The following is a 27,793-nucleotide window of genomic DNA, read 5'->3' on the forward strand; positions in this document are numbered from 1 at the left end:
ATGGCGTCAGCCGAATTTTTAGAGCAAGCACTGTCCACAGACGTTGACGAGAACGCAGTAAACGCGATTGTTGGTACACTTGAAAATCAACTAGTGACGTCCGTACCGTCGGTATCGTCACAGAACAATATTGTAAATGTTATCCCAACTAATAATACTAATACTTCTTGTCCAAGTTCTATTATTGGACATAAAATATACAACAAGGACCGCAGTGATGGTGAAATAAGTGGTGCTAGCTTTCAATCATCTGTTCCAAGTGCGTCATTCAATGCGCCAACCACGTTTTCTACACAAAGAAATCTGAATCAAATTATATCCAGCAATGCAGATTCAATGAGTTCCGAATACAATCCAAACCAAATAGACAGTCGTACTATTGCGCACTCTATAGCTAACGGCACAGTTAGCTTTCCTGCGTCTCAAGCGCAGGTGATACACAGTGCTCAAGGCGGGAGTATCCCTCAGTCAGCAACAAAAACAATAACAATGCAACCTCCGTTAGTTATAAAGCAGGGTACGACGACTGGTCAAGTCAACATGCAGACTGGAATGATGACTGTGCCCATGACTGTAAATTCTAGTATGGCAAATTCTATTCCAAATGTAATGGCCATAAATAAGCCGGGAACACAGAATGTTGTTGTTACTACTCAGAATATGGGGACAGGACAACCTGCTATCATTCCTAATGTTCAAATACTAAACACGCGGCCTGGGGCACCTGCGGTAGCTGCACAAAAATCAGTTGCCACAGTGTCGCCCAGAGTTGTTATTGGAACTCCACAAGTGGTTGGCGCAAGAGCAGCAGTGCCTGGTGTAAGTCTAATATAATTATAGTTCACTGAGTCTTTAATACATAGCTTTTGTGAAACCTTTGTAGAGAACAAATCCAAATTATCATGTGACATATATAATATGTTTATAGCTCAGAGCTTAGTAATAAAACAATGTACATAAATGTTTATTTACCTAAAAATGACCTTGTCTTATAACATATTACCACAAATTGTTTTTTTTTTCTTGTAAAGTATATAATATTATGATGACTTGAAACAAGTCATAAGCTTAAACATACCTTTGGGTGATTGATAACTAATTCTTAACACCAAAAACCAATGCAAATCACTGCATGTCTGGTTTCATCAAGTTTCATTATGCATACCTATATAAAATCACAATTTAATTATTTTAATAACACTAAATTCTGTCACATATTTTGTTATTCACAATATTTTGTAAGTTTATTTGGAACATTTTACAGATCCCAGATATCACTAAGCTTTTCAATATAATTCAGACAATGAAACAATATACAATTTAATTCAATAAAATTCTGTTCTAAGTTGAAAATATGTTTAGTTTGTTCAGATAAGTAGAATAAGAGTAGAATATATTATATTAAATTTGGTTAAATATTTGAAACAATGTCCCCGAATTTTATTGTTTAGAGTTATAAAATAGGTAGAGGGTAGTGACTTTTCACAGCAAACTGCTTTTCTTTTTCAACGAAAATGCGTAGTTTTTGTGAAAATTGAAAATGAATTTTATTTTTTTAAGGTTATTTTTGTACTAAAAACGACACTTTTATACCATTGTCGTATCAAAACTTCTAGTAATCTCGCACACAGGCAATATTTTTAAGTAGATTGCCCGATTATTAATTTATTTATATAACAAATTCTTAAATTATATTACTTACCTGAAAAGGTATATAGTCAAAAATTTAAGTTTGTATTTACCACGTATTTACGACTGACGACATGCCATAGATAAAAAATGTTATATGACGCGTTCACGATTGTAGATATTGTATTAAACATAATTATAAAGTGATTTTTAAAATAAATTTGTCAAAAATAATTTTAACTTGAAAGCATTTGATAATACCTAACAAAAATTTTACGATACATAAATAAAATACAAACAAGTTGTTTAAACCTAAGTAGTTTTTTTTGTTTGAGTGGGAATCGCACTAAACTCGCGGCAGTTCAAGAGTTAACCTAACACGCTCGTCGCTTTGCTCCTCGCTACCTATTTGAATACTAAAAAAAGTAAATGTTAATCGTTTTTAAAAACTGAAGCAATGTGAGTTATAAAAATGACATTAAAATGTATCATTTATACTCTATGATAAACTAGTATATTTGTATTGCTAATCTGTGATCTGCGTCATATTAACTTATCTGTGGCTTGTTGTAATTGTAAATAGTAAATACCAAGAAGCTTATATCTAATACACTGGAGATTTCGGTATGAACATTGACGTGTAACAAGAAAATATTGCCCAGTTCATGTTTTTTATCACTTTCACACCTAACTTGGTATTGCCACTGTTAATACGAAGTTTTCCCAAGGCTACTATGTATGCTGTAATATTCTGTGCAAAAGGTTAGTTTTTGTACATGAGTTTGTTGATAAATTGCCAACAACGTCATTCAGAAGCATTGTTGGATGAGACAATTATTTTTTATGCTAAATAAACTAAGTATCTGAACCAATTATTAAAAAGCGATACTCCCTGATTATGGGTAGTCACCATAATAAAATTGTAGCAACTCTCACTTTGTCAATATGGCATGTGTGTCAAAAAAATTGCGTCGCTTCGAATATTTAAGTTAATATTGTTGCTTATTTAATGAATATTTTCCGAATATAAAGAATGCATTGTATTGTGCAAAATTGCAGAAGTGTTAGGACACCAAATTCTGGCATAGAATTTCACAGGCAAGTGTATATTTACGTTATTTACAATATTCCTCAATACTCCTGCATTTACCTGTTTAGAATCATTTCAATGGCAAAAATTGTCTAATTTAGCATCATTTTAGTAAGCAGTCATGTTAAATTTGTTATTTCCTTAATACTTTATCATTTTTCAACAAGTTTTCAATAAACAGATTTAACAAGTAAGGTAACCATGATGACGAGTTTTTATGGATAGCGAAGAGAATATATTGTAATAACAATATTATGATGAAAATTTAGAATACCATTTTAAAGATTGTTACTAGTAATGAAACAACACATGACATCGGTATTGCACTCACATGTAGTTATAAGATTGTTCGTTTTTACATTGAAATTTATACTTTTTTAACTTACCTCATATTTTTTGTTTTACGTATTTCAGCTTTCCAAAAAGTAAAATAAAAAGAAATATATGTGCCCATCAAGGTTACTGAGGATTACGACCCAGAAAAAAATACCTTTTGAAAAATAAACTTTGTAAAGTTAGCTGAAATTTGTGCAAGGCTTGCTATAAACAGTTTTTCTTTGATGATTCTGGCTTGAAATTGACCCGTCGAAGCAACGCGTTTAAAAAGAAGATCTGAGTAGCTAACAATTTGGTAAACAGCATCTGATGCAAAACACAACTTTCCTCTATTTACAAAGGATGTTAATGCTATATATCGGTTCATATCCAAGCTTTGTAGCCAAAAGTTATTTATAACTATCATTCTATACCAATTAAAATTGTATGTACCTACCTATAAAGTATGACCATAATATTATAATATAAATACTGTTAAAAATATATGTCGTTATTATTTATAGACCATGATTTTTAGTTTTTTCTATTTTGAAAAATCCTGAATTTACAAACCAGCGTGGTCACTCGACAGAAAGAGACAAAAAACATGACTGACGTCATTGAATGTCATAGTTTCTTGTTTCAAGTTAATGGTCATAGTGCAATCTCCAGTGTATTAGAGGATATAAGCTTCTTGGTAAATACAAATTATTTGAACGATTTTTGGCTATAAATTGTTAAAATAATATTTTAACAAAATAAATTGTAATATGTAAATAAAGTAATAGGTACGTGATGGGTACGTGAATATATTTAAAAATAATGCGTGTGAGTGGGATAATTAGACATTTTGATACTATAATGGCTTATGATTTTACTTAAAGTTGCATTTTTAGTACAAAAATAACCTTGAAAAATATCAGTTTCAATTTCGATTTTCACAAAAACTACGCATTTTCGTTGGAAAAGAAAAGTAGTTTGCTATAAAAATCCACTACCAGCTATCGACTAAAGAGCAAAAAATAATGAAATTCGGGGACATCAAATTAAATATACAGCCTTAAATTTTAACAAAGAGGTTTGGGTACTTTTGTATGGGTTAGTGGCGTTGTGATGACATTTCGCGGCCAGTAATGAAACTTGGATATTTTAAAAGGGCAATATATTGCTTATATAAACGTTGAGATACATAATTTCTTAGATTACAAAATAAAAGACAGATGGAGCGTTGCCGAACTAAACCGAATATATTATCGTCATTTTCAATAAAGCTATGTGTGCTGTCATTTCGCCGCTGCACTGTACGTACACGGTGCTTCTGTGTGCGTGTAATGTTGCCAGATATTGAAAAATTTCCCAAATTTTTCCAAACCAAAAAAGAGGGTTATGTTTTTCGAGTTTATGTATGTGTGTATAATATTTCTTTGACACGCCCTGCAGTATAAACCGTTGGACCGATTTTGAGTTGTGAGGTTTCATTGCAATATGATCGAATTATTATGTTAGTGGCGGTAGTGACGTAGGCTATATACATAAATGAGAAGTCAAGTTTTAATTTTTATTTAAATTCTTTTATTACATAAAGTACCTGCCTACTAAAGTTATATATGGACAAAATAATTGTATTCAATTTTTTATTAAATAAATTACATAAAAAAAGTTTCAATATTAACTATAATAATTATATTATTTTTTATTTTTCATAATATATGAATACGAATAGCGGTAGTTTTTAGTCGAGAATACGGGACATTTTATTTTTATCATATCCATCATGGAGTTCATATAAATTAAATCGCTAGCGAAAACGACTATGACGTTTTTAAGCTTTATAAAAGTAACAAAATAATGTATTATGCTTATTAAAATAATCTAATAATTATCATGAACCTTTAGTGCACTATACAAATAATCACATTCACGATCGAAAAATCCAACAGCATCACCCTGAAGATCTTTTAACCATTTTACCGTTTTACCAATAAAAATGGCAGATTCATTTTCAAAATACTGGCAACATACGTTGAAGTTTTGTATTCCTTCATATCTGTAAAATTATTATTCGTATTAAAGAAATAAATCAGCCAAATAATCTACAGAAAACCTGTGAAACGATGTTTTATCTTTTTTTTTTTGTTTTCGGGAACAAATTTTACAGCGTTTTATTATCACAAGACGGCATTTTTTTACTAAAATTGCAAACCCTTTTTGACGTATTGCATGACACTATATGCGCTATAGCACTGGTGCAGCGACGTATTTGTTTTTGATTTCGTATTTTCTTTGACAAGGGCGACGGGCGGTTGTCATGCTCCATCTGTACTTTATTTTGTAATCTAAGCATAATTTTTATTAGTATTCTTAAATAAATAAATAAAAAACTCAGAAAAATCTTATAGTAAATCATTAAGATTCTACGTAAATGAATAATACAAAACCAAATATCTCTGTTTCTAATATGTTTCGAGATTTATGTCCAAAATAACTATTGCTCACTATATATTGCTTTTAAAATATCAAGTATCATTACTGACTGCAAAAGTTCATCATGATGCCAACTTTACCCAAAACCCCTTTGCGATATTACTTGACATTTGTGTTAAATTTAATTTTTTTCTACACATGATCTTGAAATTATTAATGCATAATATTTTACCAAATTGACATACTACATAATATAATTTTAATTAAAGCTGTAATTTCCTATAATTAAAGGTACAGTAGACCATGTATGTAAATAATCTAAATATATATACAATGTAATCTGTATCCTTTGTTGGAAATTCTGAAATAACAGATTGAAAACTGGCAAGAGATGGCAGGATAGAGTCAAATGGAGGCTCTTATTGTCCGAGACCAAGACTCACTTTGGGTCCCTGCGCCACTCTAGTAAATAAGTAATTTGTAAAATTAAATTGCCCTAAACATGAAGTAAAAGTTACATTTTAATAACTAAATTGTCCATTATTTTGTTAAATTAGAGAATATGTAAGGAGCAATGTTAATATATGTTGCTGTAATATTGTAGAAAATAGAAATACACAATTTGCCAGATTTCAAACTTAACATCTGCAGCGCCTAGATCTATTGGTTGAAGTATATTCTCATAATAATTAACAAAATTATATGATTTTCTAAAGTGATAAAGAAATTATACATTCAAGAGTTTGAATGTTTTTACATACATCTAAATTTGTTATAGTTTGTCTATTGTCTAGTTCTTCTATCATAAAATATATTCACCACTTTTTGAAACAACGAACATTTCTTGCAGTCAAGTGTATCTAGTTAAAGGTCATTGGGTATGTTCTGGAATTTGACGCACGGCATACACAAACAAATTTGGCCATATAATATAACTAGCTTTCCGCCCGCGGCTTCGCCCGCGTTTTCAAAGAAAAACCAGTTTCCGTAGGATTTCCGGGATAAAACTTATCCTATGTCCTTTCTCAGTTAACAAAATATCTTTATACCAAATTTCATGCAAGTTGGTTCAGTAGTTAAGGCGTGATTGAGTAACAGACAGACAGAGTTACTTTCGCATTTACAATATTATAATGGTCTAAGATCCGAATATGAAACCTAACGGTTTGATAAGAGAATCAAATTTATTTTATAATAAATTTCATATATTATAAAATAAATTAAAAATGGGTAGACAACAGAAATCCTGGACAGAATATTTTTAATTATTTTTTGAAAAATGATGTTTCATAAAATGTTGCAAAATGAAGATAATAAAATTTTATACTGGACTTAAAGTATAGAGCATATAGAATGTGCAATCGTAGGGTAGACTATTATTTACCTGGACGAACTACTGGGTAGACAGGTATAAACAGGTATGTCAATACTAGTTACTTTCACTAGATTTGATAATAGAAAAAAAATTATATCAGCATAAGCGCTGTTTTATTCTGAACACGATGATATAGGGTAGACTGCAAAAAAATTGGTCCTCATAGGGGTATACAAAATTTAAAAATTTCAATTTCAACGCGTCCGGAAATGAGTGACATATAGATCTGAGGTAAGTATAGTGTATACTGTGTGATAATAAAAGACCGAACATTGCTGTTGTGTCTCATGGGATCGTGAATATAAGAAAGTGCGCATGCTCGGTATGTAAACTTTATAGAGAGTAGAGTTACCTCTGCTATCCTCCATATTGTAAACAGCCCCTTTAGTCAAACGTCAAAACGCAAATGAAAAGTAATAAAAAGGAATAGAATCCGCTAGCGATACTAATTGTCATAAGCGTACGATATTTCGCTAAGGATTTGTTCACCCTACCAACGACGAAGACGACCACTAACAAAATTTTCATCCAGTCACAATTTAACAAAATTGTGAAAAACACACTTAAAAATAAAATATTAAAATTTCCTGTCGTTCTGGTGATTGGATTTTTTTTGCAAATAATAAATGAAGATTTTTCGTAGAAACGGTGGCTCCTAGAAAAAAATGTATTGGAAGTTTTGTATAGATAATTTTATGATCTATAATTTTGGTCCACGATTAACTTACCATCTCGGCGAAAATCGCAAAAAACCTATTTTTTTTTATTGACCTCGAAATTTTTTTCTTTTCGAGTACCAGTATGTAAAAAGAATACCTAAAATATGTAAAAGTCTACCGGGTTATCATGCATTCACAGGTTGTGACTACACTGCGGCATTTTTTAATAAAGGAAAGGTCAAATCATTTAAAATATTTTCAAAAAATTAGACGTATCAAACTATTTTTGCGTCATTAACTGATGAAGCTGATATTTTTATCGATGAAAAAATGAATGCTGTTCAAGAGTTTACAGCACAAATGTATGGTATAAAGCACTGTCAATCAGTTAATGATGCGAGAATTCGTATTTTTATGAAGAAGTACGGGGCAAAAGAAGACAACGAACAATTTTTAAACAAAATTAAAAGTTTTGACTCCAACTTTATACCGCCTTGTTGGATTTCCCTACTACAAAAAATTTTAAGAACAATATATGTAAATTCTATGCAACTGATTATAAAAAAAAAACCTTTTATCAGCGTACATATACATATATTTATATATATGACGGAGCAAAGTGTAGAATGTGGATCTATTTTCAAGCTGTGGGCGTTGCGTTGGGTAATCGAGCAAAGAAACACCTCAAACTAATCATTTCTTTATTTACCACCGATTCGGAAAGCAGTATCTACAGAGAAGAACCGGCAAGAAACTCCATAGTTGCTCTTTTTAATCATGTCAGTTTTACAATACAGTCATTTTAATACAATCACTTTAAATACAATCACTTTTAATAACCGTTACGTTACACATTTAAATTAAACACTAGCAAAGAAAAGGTTAACAGTTCCTAGTAGTGGAAGGTCCGAACTCTTCGACGTTCGAATGTGAAGTGCCGTCCCGAGGGCGAGCCTTCACGGGCTCGACCCGGTACAAGCATGAAGTAAACCGCCAACTTCACTGTGCTGCCACCTCCCGGAACTCGTGTTTCGAGTCGTTTTACATCCGCGCTATTGACCGTCTCCGACACGGCCATCCTGCGCTGAACACGTCCTCGTGTTTGCGTGTGCTGTAACATAGAAAACATCTCGCACAGTACATGCTCTTCGGCCAATCCTGACAATTTTTTTTACAATTAAACTCTGATATTTGATTTTTAGGCTTTTAAACCACAAAACCAAAAAAACTAAACCCTTAAGATCACTAAGTTGTCCGTACGTCTATCAGTCTATTTATCAAAACCTTTGAAGTTCATATCGCATACCATCGTCCCGTTAAGCTTTGAAAAGAAGTAAAAATAACAGTCTATCAAAAGATAGCCGTTTTCGACATTCGCAGGGGACACAAGGAATCAATACCTACAGGATATTTCTTGTGAACACAGAATCATGAAATTTGTACAAGAAACGTCCTATAGCAAAGAATCTCATAAAACAAAATTTAAGTTCATATGAAAACAGGTTTTTTTCTTAATTTGAATATCCTAAAATAATTTCCAACTTCAACCCTTTGAAATTAACCATTTTGATTAAAATAATGAAACATTGAATTCTGATCATTTCAATTAAATTTATGAACTACTAAAAAGAAAATAACGCTTAAGCAACCAAATACCACTTTACTGCTATTGTCATCGGCAGATCATTATTAAAGAATCACAAAAAAAACTAGAGCATGAATCTTATCCGAGGCCTTTGGCTTTTCACTAAGCCCAACAACACACACGCATTCCACCGAATGCCAACTCTGGCTTTTCACTAAGCCCAACAACAACACACGCATTCCTCCGAATGCAAACTCTGGCTTTTCACTAAGCCCCACAACAAACCTCATGTTTGTTCCACACGCATTCCTCCGAATGCCGAGTCCCACGGACTCCCATATTCCAATGGTCTCTACAAGACCCAACCTCCGCCAGCGTCACCCGCGCACCGCGCATCCACGGTTTACTATAAGCAGCTATCTGTTCTCCTAATAGCAGAAGCCGGCTTCAACGGACTACGGTAATACCGCGCATCCACGGTTTACTATAAGCAGCCATAACCCCTTATAGCAGACACCGACTTCAACGGACTACGGCTACGAAATGACTACTGGCACACCCTGACCAGTGGCGTGCCTAGGGTGTAAGGACTGGGCAAGCCCAAATTTTTCGAAGTGTTTGCTGGGTACCTACCTATGTTCGTTATAAAACTTATAAAAAATGTGAACATACCGAATCAAATCTTCTAAATCTTCACGCGCGCCCGCAAACAGTTGAGTCAAACGTTTACCATTACAATCATATTAAAATCTATATCTATAAATTATATAAAACTGTATGACATTATATTATTATAAAATATTGTACAGATCATTTATATTCTAATTCAAAACGCGCGCCGATCTTTCTGAAGGAAATATTTTATAACATCGGAATAGAAGTAGGTACCTACTTAGGTGATTGTTTTAATTCAATTAACAGCTCTTTCTCAATGACAGTCATTGTTAATTCAGAAAGGCGTTCTTGGCCTTGTGTATTTCTTAAATACGTACCTATGAATTCGATTTAACGCTGAGAAAGCACGCTCCGTGGAAGAACTACCTACTAGCAAGAATCGTAAATACCAAAATATGTGCAAGTTTCATCAGAAGGCTTCTTCTAACCAATTCGTTAAATCGATTAATTCGTAAACATTACAATTAAAATTTGGTTTATGTGACTTAACTTACTGCACAAATCGGGAGTTGGTTTTGATGAAGAAATTTATTGTTGTTTTACAGTAAAGTTTAATGATTTTACCTTTCCCCGCTGAGCACAAAGCAAACCATCACAATTTACAATACAATCTGTGTCGCGACACTTATTTTATCACAAAATTCGAAAAACTTAACCTAAATTACACCGGTATAATCACGCGCTAAACTATACACAATAATATTCACGACGTTCGTTCGCGCGACGTGCAATCGTAACTATCTTCACACTGTTAAAGCCCGGCTTTGTTGGCCATAGATTTTGCTATAGAATTCTATAGATAGGTATGTAGCTACTTCAACGAAATTTCATACGTTAGAAGAGATAAGCGCAAAGCCCGGTAAAAGCCCACGAGTGCAAGCGAGAAAACTATATGTCACTCAAGAAGGACACCGCACTGTTTATACAAAGTACGACCTTATTTAGATAGCAAGAAGGATGAAATTAAAAAGTTTGACTCGAATTCGACATTGTTTGAAGGTGAGTTTTCATTGAATTTCGGAGCAAATTTTGAATTGCTCGTTGCGCGCGAATATTCAAAAGTGAATTTGGGTATTTTCCTGTCTCGTAGCGAATTCCTTAGGCAAGCCGGGCTTTTCGGCTTGTATGAACGTACCGCCACTGACCCTGACCAATCTAACTAAGATTCACCGCTATCACTCAACTCAAACTCAAGTTTCAAACATTAATCAACTTCAAGTGGTACTTGGCCCTCAGGCATCCTCAATATATTAACAAAGTGAAGTTACCCGAACATTGTATAAACAACATCTGTCTTTTCAAAGTGATTATTGGTGTTCATAGGATTCAATAGCTCAACAGTAAAAAAAAAAAAGTGAAATCTTATCTGAACCAATGTGTGACTGAATGTGTGACTGAATGTTACTGAATATTACTCATCCAACAGAATATTAAAACTCAAGTTATCTCCTATACAGCCATACTGACAATCGTGCGTCCCCGTACGCCATTTCTCACACTACATTACTACGGTAATTCATCTCGGGATGCCAAAATAACTACTATCCTGCCTCAGCCCACACTGACCTTACAGGTTTAGCATACTGCCCCGGTCCTCCTGACCGGTCAGAACACACATCTACTATCCTGGACCTCATGCCAGATAGAACACCATCACCATCCTTCGATGAACTACATTACCATCACAATATTATTTCACGCAACACACATTTACTTCACAACGTACGAGACAACACAACCATCAGTATGCTACAACTCAACTCTACTGAACTATACCTCCCAAGTCTATCATAGTGATAGCCTGTGCACTGTGCAGCTTGCTCAAATGTTAACAGCAGTTTTATTTTGATGTTATGATCATTAACAAACAAATGTAACAACAGCACAAAAATAACATCTTAAAAAGTTTAAAAACGAATAATTCGTAACTGAACCGCAGAAAACACTCAAAAAGTGGTGAAAGCTTATCCTCAACTGAATATTTACCAACTTGAATTTAATGTAATCATGTGATAACATATCTGCCTAAAAAAAAATCGCGAGAAACCCTTCAAAACTTTTATTTTATCGGCAAATTTGCATATGGCTAAATTCCTTAACGGTATGTTTACTTTTGAAAACTCAACTTAAAACAATTAATAAGTGTAGGCTTAAACTCATCTGTGAATCTAATATCAAACGGCAAAAGGGCTGAGCTAAATTTTAGTTTCAACGTAATAAGAATGTACTGCTCAACAACTTCTGCTGTACAACTACCTAATTGATATCAAAGTGCAGCTAGTCACAAAACTATTATCAAGGAATTACATTAAATGCACACAATGTAAATCGTTTACACTATCGAATATTCCACGTTTAGGTTTTGCGTTTTATTTGAAGCTACAAAATAACCTTCCCAAAACTTGGATGGGTTTCTCTTTTCTCTATTAAATTAAACAGACATTATCTGACGACAATATGTAAAAATGTAAATGCGCCATTAATCTTGAGATTATTTTCAGTTATTTTTTTTTTATAATAAACAGTCTTAATATCTTAACATTGAACGGACCCAAACGTCGATTGGATAGTTAAGATAATTTTAAAGCAATCAAGTTACGTACTTAAAACTAAATCTAGACCCGTATTTCAATCATAACATTTATCTAAGGCCAGCTGTTTATTTGAACACGCTAATAATTATCTGTGACATTGTATTATGAACTGCCTAAATAAGGACCTAATAAATTCTCCAAGTAAAAATTCAGAACTAAATGCCTCTATTTACCTTTTATTCGATCAAACTAAATCTGTTACATTTCATAAAACTGCATATTGTAAAAAAACTGCATACTGTGAATTGTTCACAACTTTTAGAAATTACCTCAAATATCACCTTAAATAAAACCTACGAAAAGTTTATTAAACCTCTAAGCACTAGTTAACGCATTGCTTTTCGTTTTTTTTTTTAATCGAATAGCTATAAGGCTGTCTTTGTGTAGTTATTAATTGCTATTTGTCAAAGGTATAGCCTAAATAAAAACTAACGCAGGTAGTTCAAGAAATTAATGCGGGTAGTCAGGAAACTAACGCGGGTAGTTAAGAAACTAATTTAAAAGTAATTCGCACACTGTTTTTGTTCTGGTACACGGACAAGTGAATGTTTATTATTTACGTTCGATTGAAGAATCTGGATGCAGTTTAGTGGTAGCTCACAAAATAACAAACATTAAAGCAATTCGTTACTTAATTTATCTTGAAGGCAGTGCTTACGCCGTAAAGTATTTTTAAAATAACGTGAATTACCTACTAAAGTAAACCCGTCCCTGAATAAGTGAAATAGGTACTGATAATTTGTCACTGCGTAACTAAGATGGGCTGAATGTAATGGAATAAGTTTTAACTAACTACAAAACCGTAAAGCAATATCGCACGACCTAATAATAACATCACTGCGTAAATAAGTTGAGTTAAATGTAATAAGATTTAACCACAGATTTAACTATACACTGGTCTTGTAGGTTACAACTTTTAACAAAATCTGTACGGCCTGTAAATCAGCGCTATTTTTATGCAGCATTTAGCTGAGTCTGATGATTTTCCTTAATTAATTTTAAGATAAATTTTGTAATTAATGTTTTTGGCAATAAATTTCTTTTTCTTTCGAATAAGTTACTACATTTTGAAAACCTACTTTCTCTATCTAACTGTACACTCAAAGTGGAATGTTATCTACTGACCGGTTTGGTATGAGATTGAAGGATAGTTGCACGACACGTCGACACGTCCGCGTCGCTCTCGTTCCGGTGATCTCAGGCTCGACGTGTTAATGGTAGTGATGGTAGCGCGACGCCCGGCGTGGTATTGCGGCGCCTGGCGTGGATGCGCAACGCCTGGCGTGGTGTCGCGGAGCCCAGCTTGGTGCGGCGGCGCTCACTATGGATGCGTAATGCACCACATGGCGCGACGCATGACGCTCGACGCACGATGCTCGAAGCCGGACGCTCAACGCGATGGCATGGTGCAAGACGTGATGACACGGCGCTGCTCTCGATGATACGGGGTCCGACGCGGTGTTGCGAGCGGCAGTGGATTCCGCGCAGCGCGAGGCGAAGTTGCTACCCTGCCCGCACATAACGAGCTCTCCCTTTGTCACCGGCTGCTCAGTGACACGTATGCTCGTAGATCAGTAGGATGCCTCTTCCCGTTGAAACTGGATCGAAGTGCCACGTGGTTGCGGCGCTTTGACTTTTAATCAGCGCACGCATTAATTGTATCCAGGTTATCGCCACGTGTTTTCTCATTTGCTCGATTTGATCCCAATTCTGATGACGGAGCAAAGTGTAGAATGTGGATCTATTTTCAAGCTGTGGGCGTTGCGTTGGGTAATCGAGCAAAGAAACACCTCAAACTAATCATTTCTTTATTTACCACCGATTCGGAAAGCAGTATCTACAGAGAAGAACCGGCAAGAAACTCCATAGTTGCTCTTTTTAATCATGTCAGTTTTACAATACAGTCATTTTAATACAATCACTTTAAATACAATCACTTTTAATAACCGTTACGTTACACATTTAAATTAAACACTAGCAAAGAAAAGGTTAACAGTTCCTAGTAGTGGAAGGTCCGAACTCTTCGACGTTCGAATGTGAAGTGCCGTCCCGAGGGCGAGCCTTCCAGGCTCGACCCGGTACAAGCATGAAGTAAACCGCCAACTTCACTGTGCTGCCACCTCCCGGAACTCGTGTTTCGAGTCGTTTTACATCCGCGCTATTGACCGTCTCCGACATATATTTATTTGTTTAATTTGTGTTATATTATTTAATATTTTTGTATGATATTAAATATATTAAATTCTTATGTATATAATTAATAAATTTGTTAGCAACATTTTTTTAGTTGCTCCGAAATAACGCATACTGAATTCAAATGTCAGTTGCTCCAAAATAACATGTACTGTTTACAATATCGTACGCTTATGACAATAAGTATCGCTAGCGGATTCTATTCCTTTTTATTACTTTTCATTTGCGTTTTGACGTTTGACTAAAGGGGCTGTTTACAATATGGAGGATAGCAGAGGTACCTCTACTCTCTATAAAGTTTACATACCGAGCATGCGCACTTTCTTATATTCACGATCCCATGAGACACAACAGCAATGTTCGGTCCTTTATTATCACACAGTATACACTATACTTACCTCAGATCTATATGTCACTCATTTCCGGACGCGTTGAAATTGAAATTTTTAAATTTTGTATACCCCTATTAGGACCAATTTTTTTGCAGTCTACCCTATATCATCGTGTTCAGAATAAAACAGCGCTTATGCTGATATAATTTTTTTTCTATTATCAAATCTAGTGAAAGTAACTAGTATTGACATACCTGTTTATACCTGTCTACCCAGTAGTTCGTCCAGGTAAATAATAGTCTACCCTACGATTGCACATTCTATATGCTCTATACTTTAAGTCCAGTATAAAATTTTATTATTATCTTCATTTTGCAACATTTTATGAAACATCATTTTTCAAAAAATAATTAAAAATATTCTGTCCAGGAGTTCTGTTGTTTTAATTTATTTTATAATATATGAAATTTATTATAAAATAAATTTGATTCTCTTATCAAACCGTTAGGTTTCGTTTCATATTCGGATCTTAGACCATAAGTATGGATGTACACTGTACAGGCATATGGGCATAAGAAAAGATTCAATATTCTTCAGGATTTTATTGAATAAATTTAAAGTTATTAGTATTTTCAAGTTTGGTTAAATAATATAGTCTTTTCTTGTTATATTGTTGTACACCTATTCTACAATCATAATATAAAACAAATTTCAGAATGGCAACAATTTACCCAATTACCTTAGGACGAATTATGTGCATTTTCAAGATGGGAAATCAGTAATAACATATTATAATTAATTAATGTTTCTTATAAATTGCCTTTTAAAAACCATTCAAAATATGATTTATTTCCTACCCAAGAACTATACAAGTATCTTTTATCACATTTATATTTTCCTCAACATACCATGCAAAAACATACATTTTGATAAATATTTTTGCATTAATTTTTGTGTATTTCTTGTATTAATTAATATAATATTGTATTGTACATATAAAATGTATTAGTATAATAATTAATTGCTCTAACAATCGATGTTGCAGGGCTGTCAGATGTGTGTCCATGTTTAATAAAAAAATCAGTTAAGTGTGAGTTGGACTTGTGAGTCTAAGGGTTCCATACAAATAAGCTAAAAAGCAACTTCAAAAAATGGTCGCCCATTTAATTGATGATCAAACTTAACATCGGCTTTTAGTTATTGTTATAGTAGGAATAGATTTGAGATAATCTTTAAAATTTCTACTGTCTTACTATCATCATACATGAGAAACAGCCTGGTGACAGTTAGACTAACTCCAAAGTGTCAATAATGGTCCCATTTATCCATATGTATGAAACCCTAAAAATTATATTGAAGAGTATAGTTAGTAGTTTATACTAATTTTGGCTCATATCTGGCAACACTATTACATGTCATGGCAGCTTCACCTCTATATGTACTTGAGATGATGGAACTGTATCTTTGAAAAAAAAAATTCAATCGTGTATTACTTGTACAAAGTTTTTTTGTATGTACCTTTTAAAGTTTTAATATACCAAAGCCTACTTAGTTTTGTCATGTCCGGTACATATACAAACTGTAGATAATGTCAGTGTTCACTATCACATGCATTTCACGTTCATTGTTCATCATTACCCCTGTATCCTTTGATGTGTATCTAACAAATGACCTGCTTAATCATTTGCTCGGTTTCCGAAACCATCAATCGCGTACAGTCACAAAATCGAAATTGAAACGAGCGTTCATTTTTAGATAACGCTGCAAACACTGCAAAGTCTTCAACAGGGGCAGCAGGGTCATTTGTTGTTAAAGACAGAGAATGGTCAATATCAGCTGTTGCGGGTCGGTCCGGCGCCCGCCGCCAACACACTAACTGCGCCTCAGCCGCAGACCCTCCGGCTGTCGACTGTGCCGGCAGTAAGTAGGACCCATGGAGACCGGATGCTGGACACGAGTCCCCCCTCCTAAAGTCACCCAAACTTGTCCAATTTCAATTTTGTCATGCATGTTATGGTGGTGGTGCATGTGAGGTAATCTATTAACCAGGTAAGATAGGTACTCAATGTCATTTTGTAATAACTATTAACTATTTCATTAGCTTGATTTGGCGGGGATGTCGAGCACGCAAATGATCCTAAACTAATGGGTAACATGGTTTTACAATATATATTGGGTTTATTTTTATATGAGTATAATTTATCCTGCCAATGATGTACTCGAAATTACCCAATGACTTTAAATAATTTATATTGATAGAGTATTATCTATTTAGTATGCTGAATGCTATTAGTTTATTAAGCTTAATAGAAAACAACAGTTTAGCAAATTAGTTTTGTGTTGACTATCATATTTAAGTGGAACAAATAATCCTTTGGCTTCGCTTTTAAATGCTTTGTATTCATCGTAATCCTAGGATAAAAAATTTACCCAGTAAATGATTACCTATAAGGAGCATAATTTTTTTTTATCAATCACTAAGCATGATGACTGTTAGTCAAATTATAATTACAATGATATTTAATATACAATAATACATTATATTTCTATTGAGTTTGTATCTTCCTTAATATCCTTTCTATAACCATTTGGATTTTAATGGGTATATAACAGTGAGAAATATGTATTTGTAGGACTTTTTACAAACACTCTTATTTAGTGTAAGAAAATAGAATATAGTCACCGTAATGTCTTAGTACTTGATAGTTGTACATTTTTTATACTTCTATAGAACTGAATATGTACTTACCTTATTTCCGTTTTTGTAAAATTTTGTAGCATATAAATATTATAAGTAATAATATTCTGGACCAACATTGTTTATGTTTCAACCACCCGACACACGTTGTCTTAGCTTTTGCGAATTGTCGAAAGCGAACTTCCTGGGGAATCTCATTTTTATTTAAGAGTTTGTTTGGTTGAACGTACTTTTCTTAGGAACTGCTAGTTCGAAGTGTAAAATTATCCAGCCTAATTATATATCAGGGAGAGTTATATGCTATATAATATAAAATCACAATACGATGAATAAGACCCAAGCAGTAATAAACCATGTTGCAAAAGCAGGAAAAAGATTTTCTTTTTAGGGCTTCTTTTGGGTAGGTTGCGTAAACGGTTATGGACAATTTTTTTCCTCAAATCAATATTATGGGTGAAATCGCGACGCACATCTAATCTATCTAAAATAATCTATGTATCTAGACATACAGTAAACAGTAACCAAACCATTTAGTAGTTTAAATATTTGAAAAACCTACCCTACGCACGTAAAAACTACCGGCCAGATTTTGATACAATTTTAAATGGTGATAGAAATTAGATTAAAATTACAGGCTGCCTTATTTTAGAATTCAAAAAAGATAAATGGCCCCTTATTGGAATAGTCACAAATAAAAAATTATTCGAATACATGAGCGAAAAGCTATACTGGCTCTATCACGGCTCTATCTAAACAAATATCAAAATAGAGAATAATGCCTGATGTCTGCATTAAACGCAAAAACAACTACGGGTTTTCATGATACTTTTTTTTTTGCTATAAATCAATTACGTAGTGATCGGCAACTAGGCTATACATATCGAAATTATGTTGAAGGATTTAATTTGAGTTTGAATCTACGCACGCGCGAACGAAGTCGCGGTTATAGATAGTATTGTAATAATATATGAGTATACTTAGCTGCGACCCTTAAAGGTTTACATGCAAGCATCAGTGTATTTAATTTCTTTTCTAATTCTAACGTAACAAGAGCTCAAGTTCGAGTATCGGTAGTGTAGCTATAGGAAAGATGTTAATATGGGTATGTACTTTTCGTTATCTTTCCACGAGACAGTTGCTAATAGCAACGCGATAGATCGGTCAAGGATCTGGCTGCATTTGACATTAGTCGGAGATGAATTGCGCTCGTGTAAAGTGCATAACAATTTCGCGTCTCTTGAATTTTTTTTTTTTACAACTGCTTGCAATGTTTGATCAAGTAAATGTTTCAATTGTGTTTCAATTAAAGCTCTTCCCGGTTTAAGACTCGCTCAAAAATTTTGCAAGTAAAATCTATGTAAAGTATAGCGTACCTGTTGATTGTGTACATACCTATAGACCGGGTCGTATATAAACAAATGTTATTTATAACCAATTCCAACCCTCTATCGATTTTGCACGCTTCAGCGTACGATGCATATCAGTTTCCCTGATTAAATGCAGTATGTGATTGATGAAAGTCGTTAAAAGTAATATAGCTCGCGACACGGTTTTTGGGGTTTATTATTTCGTAATTTTTTTGATTTTTGTGTTTTTTAGTTTTCGGTGTTTTAGAATGGAGTGAAATGATTTTGCTTTTGTTTCGGTTAGCATCCCGGTGTGGTGACGGTGTCGACGAGCGTGGCTGTGCCAACTCAGATAGGACAGATGCCATCTGGTCCGGTGGCTACTCCGGTGGCTGTATCCTCAGTGTCGTCCGTGCAGGCGTCTGCGCCCGTTCCACAGCCTCCCGTTGTTACCACACAGGTACATTCCAACAGGTTTTTCGGAAAATTGTGTAAATTCATTTTTCATATGAGCGAACAATATGTGGAAAATAGTTTACGTAATAGGTCAGATTTAAAATATTGACATGATAATAAAAAAAAAATATTTAAGTTAATTAAATAGATAATAGCAAATAATTTTGGTATTTTTTTACAAACTGCGCATATTTTCTTAGTTTTTTTTTTGTAACAACAAAATTTATTCGAGATATTACGACGCGTGTAATAAAGGAGTACTTAAGAATATATTGTAGCTAATGCATAAATATTTAAAAGGTCAATAGATCACGGAACTCGTTGTTATGGGATGTATTATGGGAGTTTATGTCATGCTAAAATTGCACTTTTGTATTTTTTCTAAATTGACAGGCACAAGAAACGGAACGACGCAATTTCATAACCAGCGCAGCGCTATAAAGGGCTCCTTTCTTAATTGAGAATTAATTACTTAATTTCGATTTTATATAATTACCGTATTAGTTTTAATTATTATAAAGGTTTTATTTTCATAACAAAGTGAAAATTCTTTTTTATTTATTATGCAGCTGTTTCCAGGATCTATTCATGTATGTAACATATTTGTACATATTGGCTTTTCTATATCCATCCATCGTTTAAAGGGATGAAAATTCACGAATGTCTTCTTCTAACTTATATCATAGAAACCTTCATGCAAGTTTCTACAGTTTGAGTTATTGCTGGCCTATAACTACCTACAATTGAATAAAAATTTCACCAGAAACCGCTGGACAACACGAAGGAGAAGTGCCGGAACTTCCTGGCGAACTTACTGGACCTCTCCAGCAAGGAGCCGAAGTCTGTGGAGAGGAACGTGAGGAACCTCATCCAGGAGCTGATCGACGCGCAAGTGGAGCCGGAGGAGTTCTGCGACCGGCTGGAAAGGTTGTTAAACGCTAGTCCTCAGCCGTGTTTGATTGGGTTCTTGAAGGTATGGTTCGGGTTAAAATAGTACTGTAGTAGTTTTTAGTATTTAGAAGGTGGTCGGGGTAATGGAAGAGTTAGAGTATTTTGTATTTGTTTACAGTAATCCAAAAGTAATAATGCGCATAGAAATCTTCGTCACTGTTCGGCAACTGTCATATTCTCGGAGAGTCCGAAGATGATATCTATATAGAGCGGTTAAATGAATTTTCTTCATGCATAATTTAGTCAAATTATATGTTTTGTGCTAAAAGAGATTAATATGTATTTGTAGGTAAGTAACGATTTTGTTTCGATAATTCCTTGTAAGTAAATAGCGAGTATAACCCCACGATTGCGAATATATTATCTTTGTTGGATTGATTTACTTGGAAAATTTATAGTACTTTTAAAGTGTTTTACTGAAGCTGGTGTAATGATGAAAGAAAAGAAGGTTAAAATAATACAAAATTTATATTGAAATAGCTTTCCGCCTGCGGCTTCGCCCGCGTTTTCAAATAAAAACCCGCATAGTTCCCGTTCCCGTGGGATTTCCGGGATAAAACCTAGCCCTATGTTACTCGTGGATAATGTAGCTTTCGAATGGTGAAAGAATTTTTAAAATCAGTCCAGTAGTTTATGAGCCTATTCATCACAATCAAACAAACAAACAAAGTTTTCCTCTTTATAATATTAGTGTAGATAAAGTATGGTTTTCAAACACAAGTTTATATTTAAACCATACATGTAAATCTTATCATTAAAATCTCAGTTCAAAAGTATTTACAGTACTGATCATTCTTCAATATTATGACAATTACAAAAAAAATAAAAACAATCAAAATCAGGGATTATCTTTATTTCTGACATTTTAGATACATCGGAACTCTTCTTCATTTTCACTTTCCCTACTGCCATCACCTGTGTAAATCATTTCATCGATTAATTCAATTCACCTTTAAAAACAAAACAAAGAAGGGTACGTAATAGCAGCTCTATATAATTCCACACAGAGAGAACACGTGCAGTCACCACCAATATTTAAAGACAACTGACGGATTTTTGAGTTTTTGACTGACAGGCTACCGTCACCTACCGCCCGATTTGTTTTTGATTGTGTATGACTATGAATTGACTTCTATTTCTTTTGAACAAGGTGGAAAATGCAAGTTCATTGTTTAGGGCTCTTACGATTCAACGATTCGAGTGTCTTCGGGAATACGACAATTAGCGAAGATTTGCATGTGCATTATAATTTTGGATTACTGTATATCTGTAGATAATATGTTTGTTGTCTTTTAAAATACGGCAGTTACTAAATCCATACTAATATTATAAATGCGAAAGTAACTCTGTCTGTCTGTCTGTCTGTTACTCAATCACGCCTAAACTATTGAACCAATTTGCATGAAATTTGGTATGGAGATATTTTGATACCCGAGAAAGGACATAGGCTATCTTTTATTGCGAAATATGTACCACGGGCGAAGCCGGGGCGGACCACTAGTGTAAAATAAACTAATAAATAATTGGGTATCGATTGAATGATGGCGAGGAATTTTCTTGGTCGCAAAGCTTATAAAATTTGATAGTTTTTCAGGCTCTTTGTTACGTAAGTTTATGCTATACAAGGTAAGTTTTTCAAAAATAAATGTTAAAATTAGTGAGTTAAGTTCCTAAATACATTTCAAATTTCTAAGAATATCTTCAAGTATTAGTTTATACGAAGAATTTTTCGCCGGATGAAGGCGATACCGGCAAATGGTGCTCATGTAATTTAAATGATTCGCACGCATGGATGGCCTAACCATTCGAGATATTTTACAAGCAATTTGTACCTTATATCACTTTGATCACGGAATAGCGCTAATCGTTTCGAGTACTCTTAATCATCAACATAAAAATATTTTTACCCTGATAACTATTAACTATTACTCGCTCGGGCCGGTTAAAAATTTTCTACAAAATTGAGCCGCTTTGTTGTACGCACTTTATACTGTTTCTACAATCGCGATGACATATACACCTTTGTCTTGTTATCTCAAGGCAGATGTGTAATGTGTGTCATTGCGATTCCTACAATGACATGATCGGAATCGGATTCTGAACTGGATCGCGATTATATTTTTGGCAGAATTTTAGAATATTAACTAGATTGGGATCTATATTGTTTCACAGAAAAGTTTGCCTCTCTTGCGTCAATCAATGTGCACCAAGGAGCTGGTGATTGAGGGGATCAACCCGCCGTCGCCGCACATCGCGTTCTCGTCGATACCGCCACCGGCGTCCCCAGTCCAACCGCAACCGGTGACGACCAACATGCAAATGGTGAGTTCAAGAGTGAACATGTACCTTCTAGGGAAGCGCGCTCCATCTTCCACATCCTTCCAGCTTACCTTCAGGCGATCTATCATACAACAAAATAAAAAACATCTATGGAACACACGCTTGCAGCTTCGGTGCCGCTAATTGTGCGTCCACACGGAACTACCGGCTTGTCAGTTTGTGCAAGCCTATGTAAGTGTGTAGGCAACGCATTTGTAGAAGCTCTTGCGAACGTGGTGGTGATTACCATATGAAACGAAATATGCTTGCGATTTTGTCTAAGCAAGTATTTAAGTGGGCACGTCTGCAAATGCTTTTACTATCAGGTGAAATACCAGCTCTGTTGCCCACTATGACATAAAAAATCTCATCAACAAACGAGGCTAAACGCCACGCTACTTGCTGATAATGTCACTAATACAATTACTGTCTATTTAACATTATTTGTCATTTTAACTGGCAGATGCAAGATAAACGGAACATATTATCTAGAAAGTCATAAATTATGTATACTATAGGCAAAGGCTGGCAAGCTCGCAGTTGCGTGTGGAACTAGGGGTGCTTGTTTTGAAAACATCATTTTTCAGTAATAGTTAAATTTATTCATTATGAACGGGATGGTGAATTTTTGTGACGTGTTTTCTGAAAGAAAGAAAAAACATTTATTTGACAACACAGCGTGACACATTATACAGTAGACAATAAAAAAAAAGAAAACCTACAAATAAGGGCTAGCGCGCTAAAGCAACTTAGTTGCCCGGCATCTATTTTGTCTCTGTCGCTGTCTCCTCGCAAAGTTTTGAACGATGTGCACACGAAAGCGACAGCAACGCAACTTTTTCTTTCAAATTTTCTGCATTTATCAACATGGATTTCGAAGATACGGTTGTGGTCTGTGCTCTTGTCCTTAGAAACTGAAGATGACAGCGAAAAAGGCAATATTGGGTGCAATACTCATTATGGAGTGATAGACTGAGATTGGGTTAATTCCATACAATGTTTTTAAAATTGAGAACGTTTTTTTTTATTTTTTTATTTCGCTACTTCAAAATGAGTATAGAAAGTTTTGGTGAACTGTGCAGAATTTTACGACCTGGTATCGCTCATCAAGATACTCGTATTCTGTCTTCAAAAAACTACTGTGTACGAGAATAAATACGTTGACAATAAATACGTACTATCGCTGCGCCGGTTTAGCGGCAACTGGCCGCTGACCGGCAACGTTTTTGTCGCCGTGCGCGTATTTGAAACCAATAGATGGGGCGACAGTTGCGTTGCAGGTTTATCTCCGAACCAGCGGACAAAAAAAGTCTCGCGGGAGTTGCGTCGCTACATGCTTTCTTACTAGCCCATAGAGCTGATACGAGAGACAAAACAGTTATAGTATTAATAAATTATATCGTGAAAAACATACCTACATAGATATCAAAATAGAAAGTTCTATAAAATAAATAGACTTAAGATAGGATTGCCCCATACTAAAAAATAAAAAAAAATATTAACAAAAAAAAAAGATAAAAAAGCATTGGACATTATTCTAACCTTCGCTGTTCATCGATTAAGATGGTTTTTGAAAGTATTAATGTTTAACAATAACCTGATTAGGTTCTAATCGGTGGCGGTAAGTCGTTCCATAATATCGATGCTGCATAGCAGAAGCTGCATCTAAAAGTGGAAGTACTATGATGAGGAATAATAAGTGGCTGAGCACAACTTCTGCATGCAACATCTTGACTACTCGTTGGCCAGCTGAATTTTTTTTTATAGATATATGGGCATACGGGTCTTGGCAATTCCGAACATGAGACAGGCCAGATGTAGTTGGCGTCTTGCTTTAAGCTTAAGAACTCCCTGCTTATTTAAGAACGGTGTGCATTCTGTACTCTTTGTATCAGCCGATCTGTTCTGACCAGGAGACGTGGATCATAAACACTATCAGCGTAATTAAGTTTTGAAATAACTAGAGACTTCTCCAGACGTACTCTAAGATCCTCAGACAAGTATGGACGCACTCTATATAAGGTTCTCAACCGGAAAAAACAATTACGAACCACATAGGATTTGTGCTTTTCGTACCTTAATCGACATACAAGCCCAGATTTCGGACGGACGGCTTTCGGACGGCTGTTGTATTGGGCGAGGGAAAGGTGTTGAATTGAAATGAAATGAATGTATTTATTGCCACAAACATTTTGGATACAAAAAACGTAAAATCTATTTAACCTAATAATAAAATTGAGAAAAAAAAAATTAAAAGTTTTTGTGGCAAAAGGCACAGACTCAGCTATGCTATTTGATACCAGAGAGTAGCTGTAGCTGTAGCGCTGGTTTTCAGTCTCGCCTTAAAGAGTTGAGGTTCGCCGCCAACAGTCTGCCTACGTACTTACCTACTATATTCTTATATAGTATAATATATAATTATATATTATACATATATTGCATACCTATACTTAACTAGCATATTTCAGTTGTATGTTTCAGAAAATCAAAATAACAGACCTTCCTTACTACTGATGCTTAAATTTGGGCTATATTTTTACTTTTTTCCTTCAACCGTACGTACCACATTTAGTTGAGTGGTAGTTTTAACTCAGCTGATCCGTTACACAAATATTGTTTAATGTTTTTACGTATTACCACTGAACACTCAACTTTGCCTATAGTATATATGAAAATTTATATAAAGCACTTCAACATAACACTAAAGACTAAAACTTTTAATCTGATTACACTATTTTTATAACAGTAGACGATTGCGCACATTTTGACATCCGAGACGTCGGATGACATCACATTTCTGTATTAGTAAGTATATTTGAAAGGGGCTCTTAAATTAATTGAAACTGAAGTAAAGACTTCAATTACGTAATTGAAGGGCAAACTAAAATTCTATATTATGTTGTTATTTTCTCAATTGCTCTACAAAATTAAATGTTTTAATATCTTTACAGACGATAAAATTTACAATAAATTAAAATCAAAGTAAAGATGTCTACATTAGTAACTAAATATCTAAAATCTGTTCAATCTATCTTGTTTGCTTCAGTTAAGCAGATCGTATAAGAGGCTTCAGAAGGCACTGTCCCTGCTCAAGTTTTAATTTATATATTATTATAGAAGCTTATAGATTATAGGCGAAAATGCATCGTGATCTTAGAAGTTATAAAAACAAAATAATTTAAAGACAGTCTAACTTTAAACCAGGGATCTGTCACTCTATGTTATAGTTGTCTATATGAAATACGACAAAACCAGATTAAAGAGAACCCGCGCTTAAAGATAAACTCTGTCTAAAGTTTTTTGTGGTAAGACAGTCTAACTCTATAATGTAAACAGCAGTTTTATTAGACGATACATTATTATTTGCATTGTTATTAAAGAGTTATTTTAAAATCGAGGCGGGTATAAATTAATTTAATATTTATATAGATTTAATATTTAAAAAATATGTTTCAAACATATTTTTTAAATATTGATTTTTTGCAAAGGTTTTTGTGTTATTTCACAGCTTTTTTAGTGCTCGATGCAACTCATCTGTTTATACATGTATTTATATAAATATTATTTACAATTTAATTTAACGCTCCAATAAATGTTAATGTTATTGCGATAACCTATTTTCAGAGATTCTTATCATTATCATAAAAAAAGAACTAGAAAGGCAAAATACATTTACGAATAAAGCGAATACTAAATACAAACATGTTCTATTTATGCTACAACCGTGGAGTGAAATCAGATCCAAGTAATTAAGTACGAAGTTCAAGTATCAAGTTGGTGGCGTAAGTTTAATTGAAGAATAAACTTCGTTCTTGTATCTCGTATAACATCTAACTGAAGGAGTTTTCTTTGTATTGATAAATAGGCATTTACAAGTCTTTAAGCTTATTAAAGCTCTATCATGTTGATATAACAATAAATTAACTAGGTATTTTTTTATGGATTTTCTTTGCACAGTGAAGTGAAGATTTCAAATAATATCATCGTCTTAAATCAACTCAACATAAAAGATTTAGGCATTTTTATGAATTATAGATTAACATGGTATGTGTAAGATCAGCAGAAATCCAGTATTTGAATAAATAAACCTCCGTGATTGTGTATCACGGAAACATGACTACGAGAACTAGATCCACGTCAGCAAAAATAGGGTTATCATTAACTATGGGTTGACCGTAAATCATAAAGATTTATGTACTGGTTGCCGTTGACTCATTTTGACTCTATCATTCAACTAGGCATATCATCGAATTATGATCGAATTATACAGCGCGTAAAGGCAGCAAAATTCGAATCTGTCCACAGTCATAAACAGGCCTTCGCCTTTGGTGTATTACTTAGCAGGTGATTCTATTAAATTATAAAAATTCAAGGCATCGGTACGGTCAGCAAAAATTTATTAAAAATAAGTATATTCACATTTATATGTAGTATATAACACGTTGCCGTTGTGGCAGCTTGACGACGAAGACGGTGGCTCCCCCACGCTCACGACGCTCCAGCCCCCGCCCGCGATGAGTCTCACGGGGCCACCGTCGCCGAATCTAAACGTAGTGCCCGTACAGCCGATGATTCAGGTTGGTTTGCGTACCCTCGTATGTTACGAACAGTCGCGTGGTCGTTTTACGTGAAAAAAAAATGGAAAAAGATACCAAAAAATTGGACGGTTTTTAGGCGGTAGATAGGTTCGTTAACAATGTTTTAGTGAATTGTAGGATGTAAATATAGGAAAAAGTAATAAAATAGGTTTTTTTCGAGGTAGTTAGTAATTAGTATAGAGTTCGTAAAAATAAACAATATTGTAGCTCAATTTCGCGTCCTACCTATGAGTATAGGTATTAGTGTTGTGTAATGTGTATGAATCTGTTGATGATTAAATGTTATTTCTAAAGCGAAAGTAATCACAAAAAATAAGCTTGTAAACTTTGTACATCTCGTTATTAATAATACTTATCAAAATGTCGCACTGCGAATGTCTATAAACATTTTGCAATAGATCAAACATTATTAATTTTCATTTCATGATGCCAGACTTATTCATTGTATTCTAAGATATCATCATGAATATGAGATTAGAAAACGAACGAAAAGAAAATTGTAATACGAAAACAAATCTCGTATTATTAGATAGCCTAGATATAGTGATAGGAAA

General features: G+C 34.2%; 1 protein-coding gene across 3 annotated transcripts in view; it reads left to right on the top strand.

Annotated features, from left to right (window-relative positions):
* The window catches only part of LOC123705587 (transcription initiation factor TFIID subunit 4), a 38,775-nt gene continuing 10,982 nt past the window's right edge, over positions 1-27,793 (top strand). For 2 of the 3 annotated variants that reach the window (XM_045654442.1, XM_045654443.1), the window contains exons 1-5: positions 1-819; positions 16,627-16,791; positions 19,220-19,375; positions 20,135-20,344; positions 22,495-22,644. In XM_045654442.1, the coding sequence (XP_045510398.1) occupies positions 1-819; positions 16,627-16,791; positions 19,220-19,375; positions 20,135-20,344; positions 22,495-22,644 (1,500 nt within the window). The remainder of the gene's footprint in view (positions 820-16,626; positions 16,792-19,219; positions 19,376-20,134; positions 20,345-22,494; positions 22,645-27,793) is intronic. The other variant, XM_045654444.1, reaches the window with a different exon arrangement.

Source organism: Colias croceus, chromosome Z (assembly GCF_905220415.1).
Source record: "Colias croceus chromosome Z, ilColCroc2.1".
Lineage (NCBI taxonomy): Eukaryota > Metazoa > Arthropoda > Insecta > Lepidoptera > Pieridae > Colias > Colias croceus.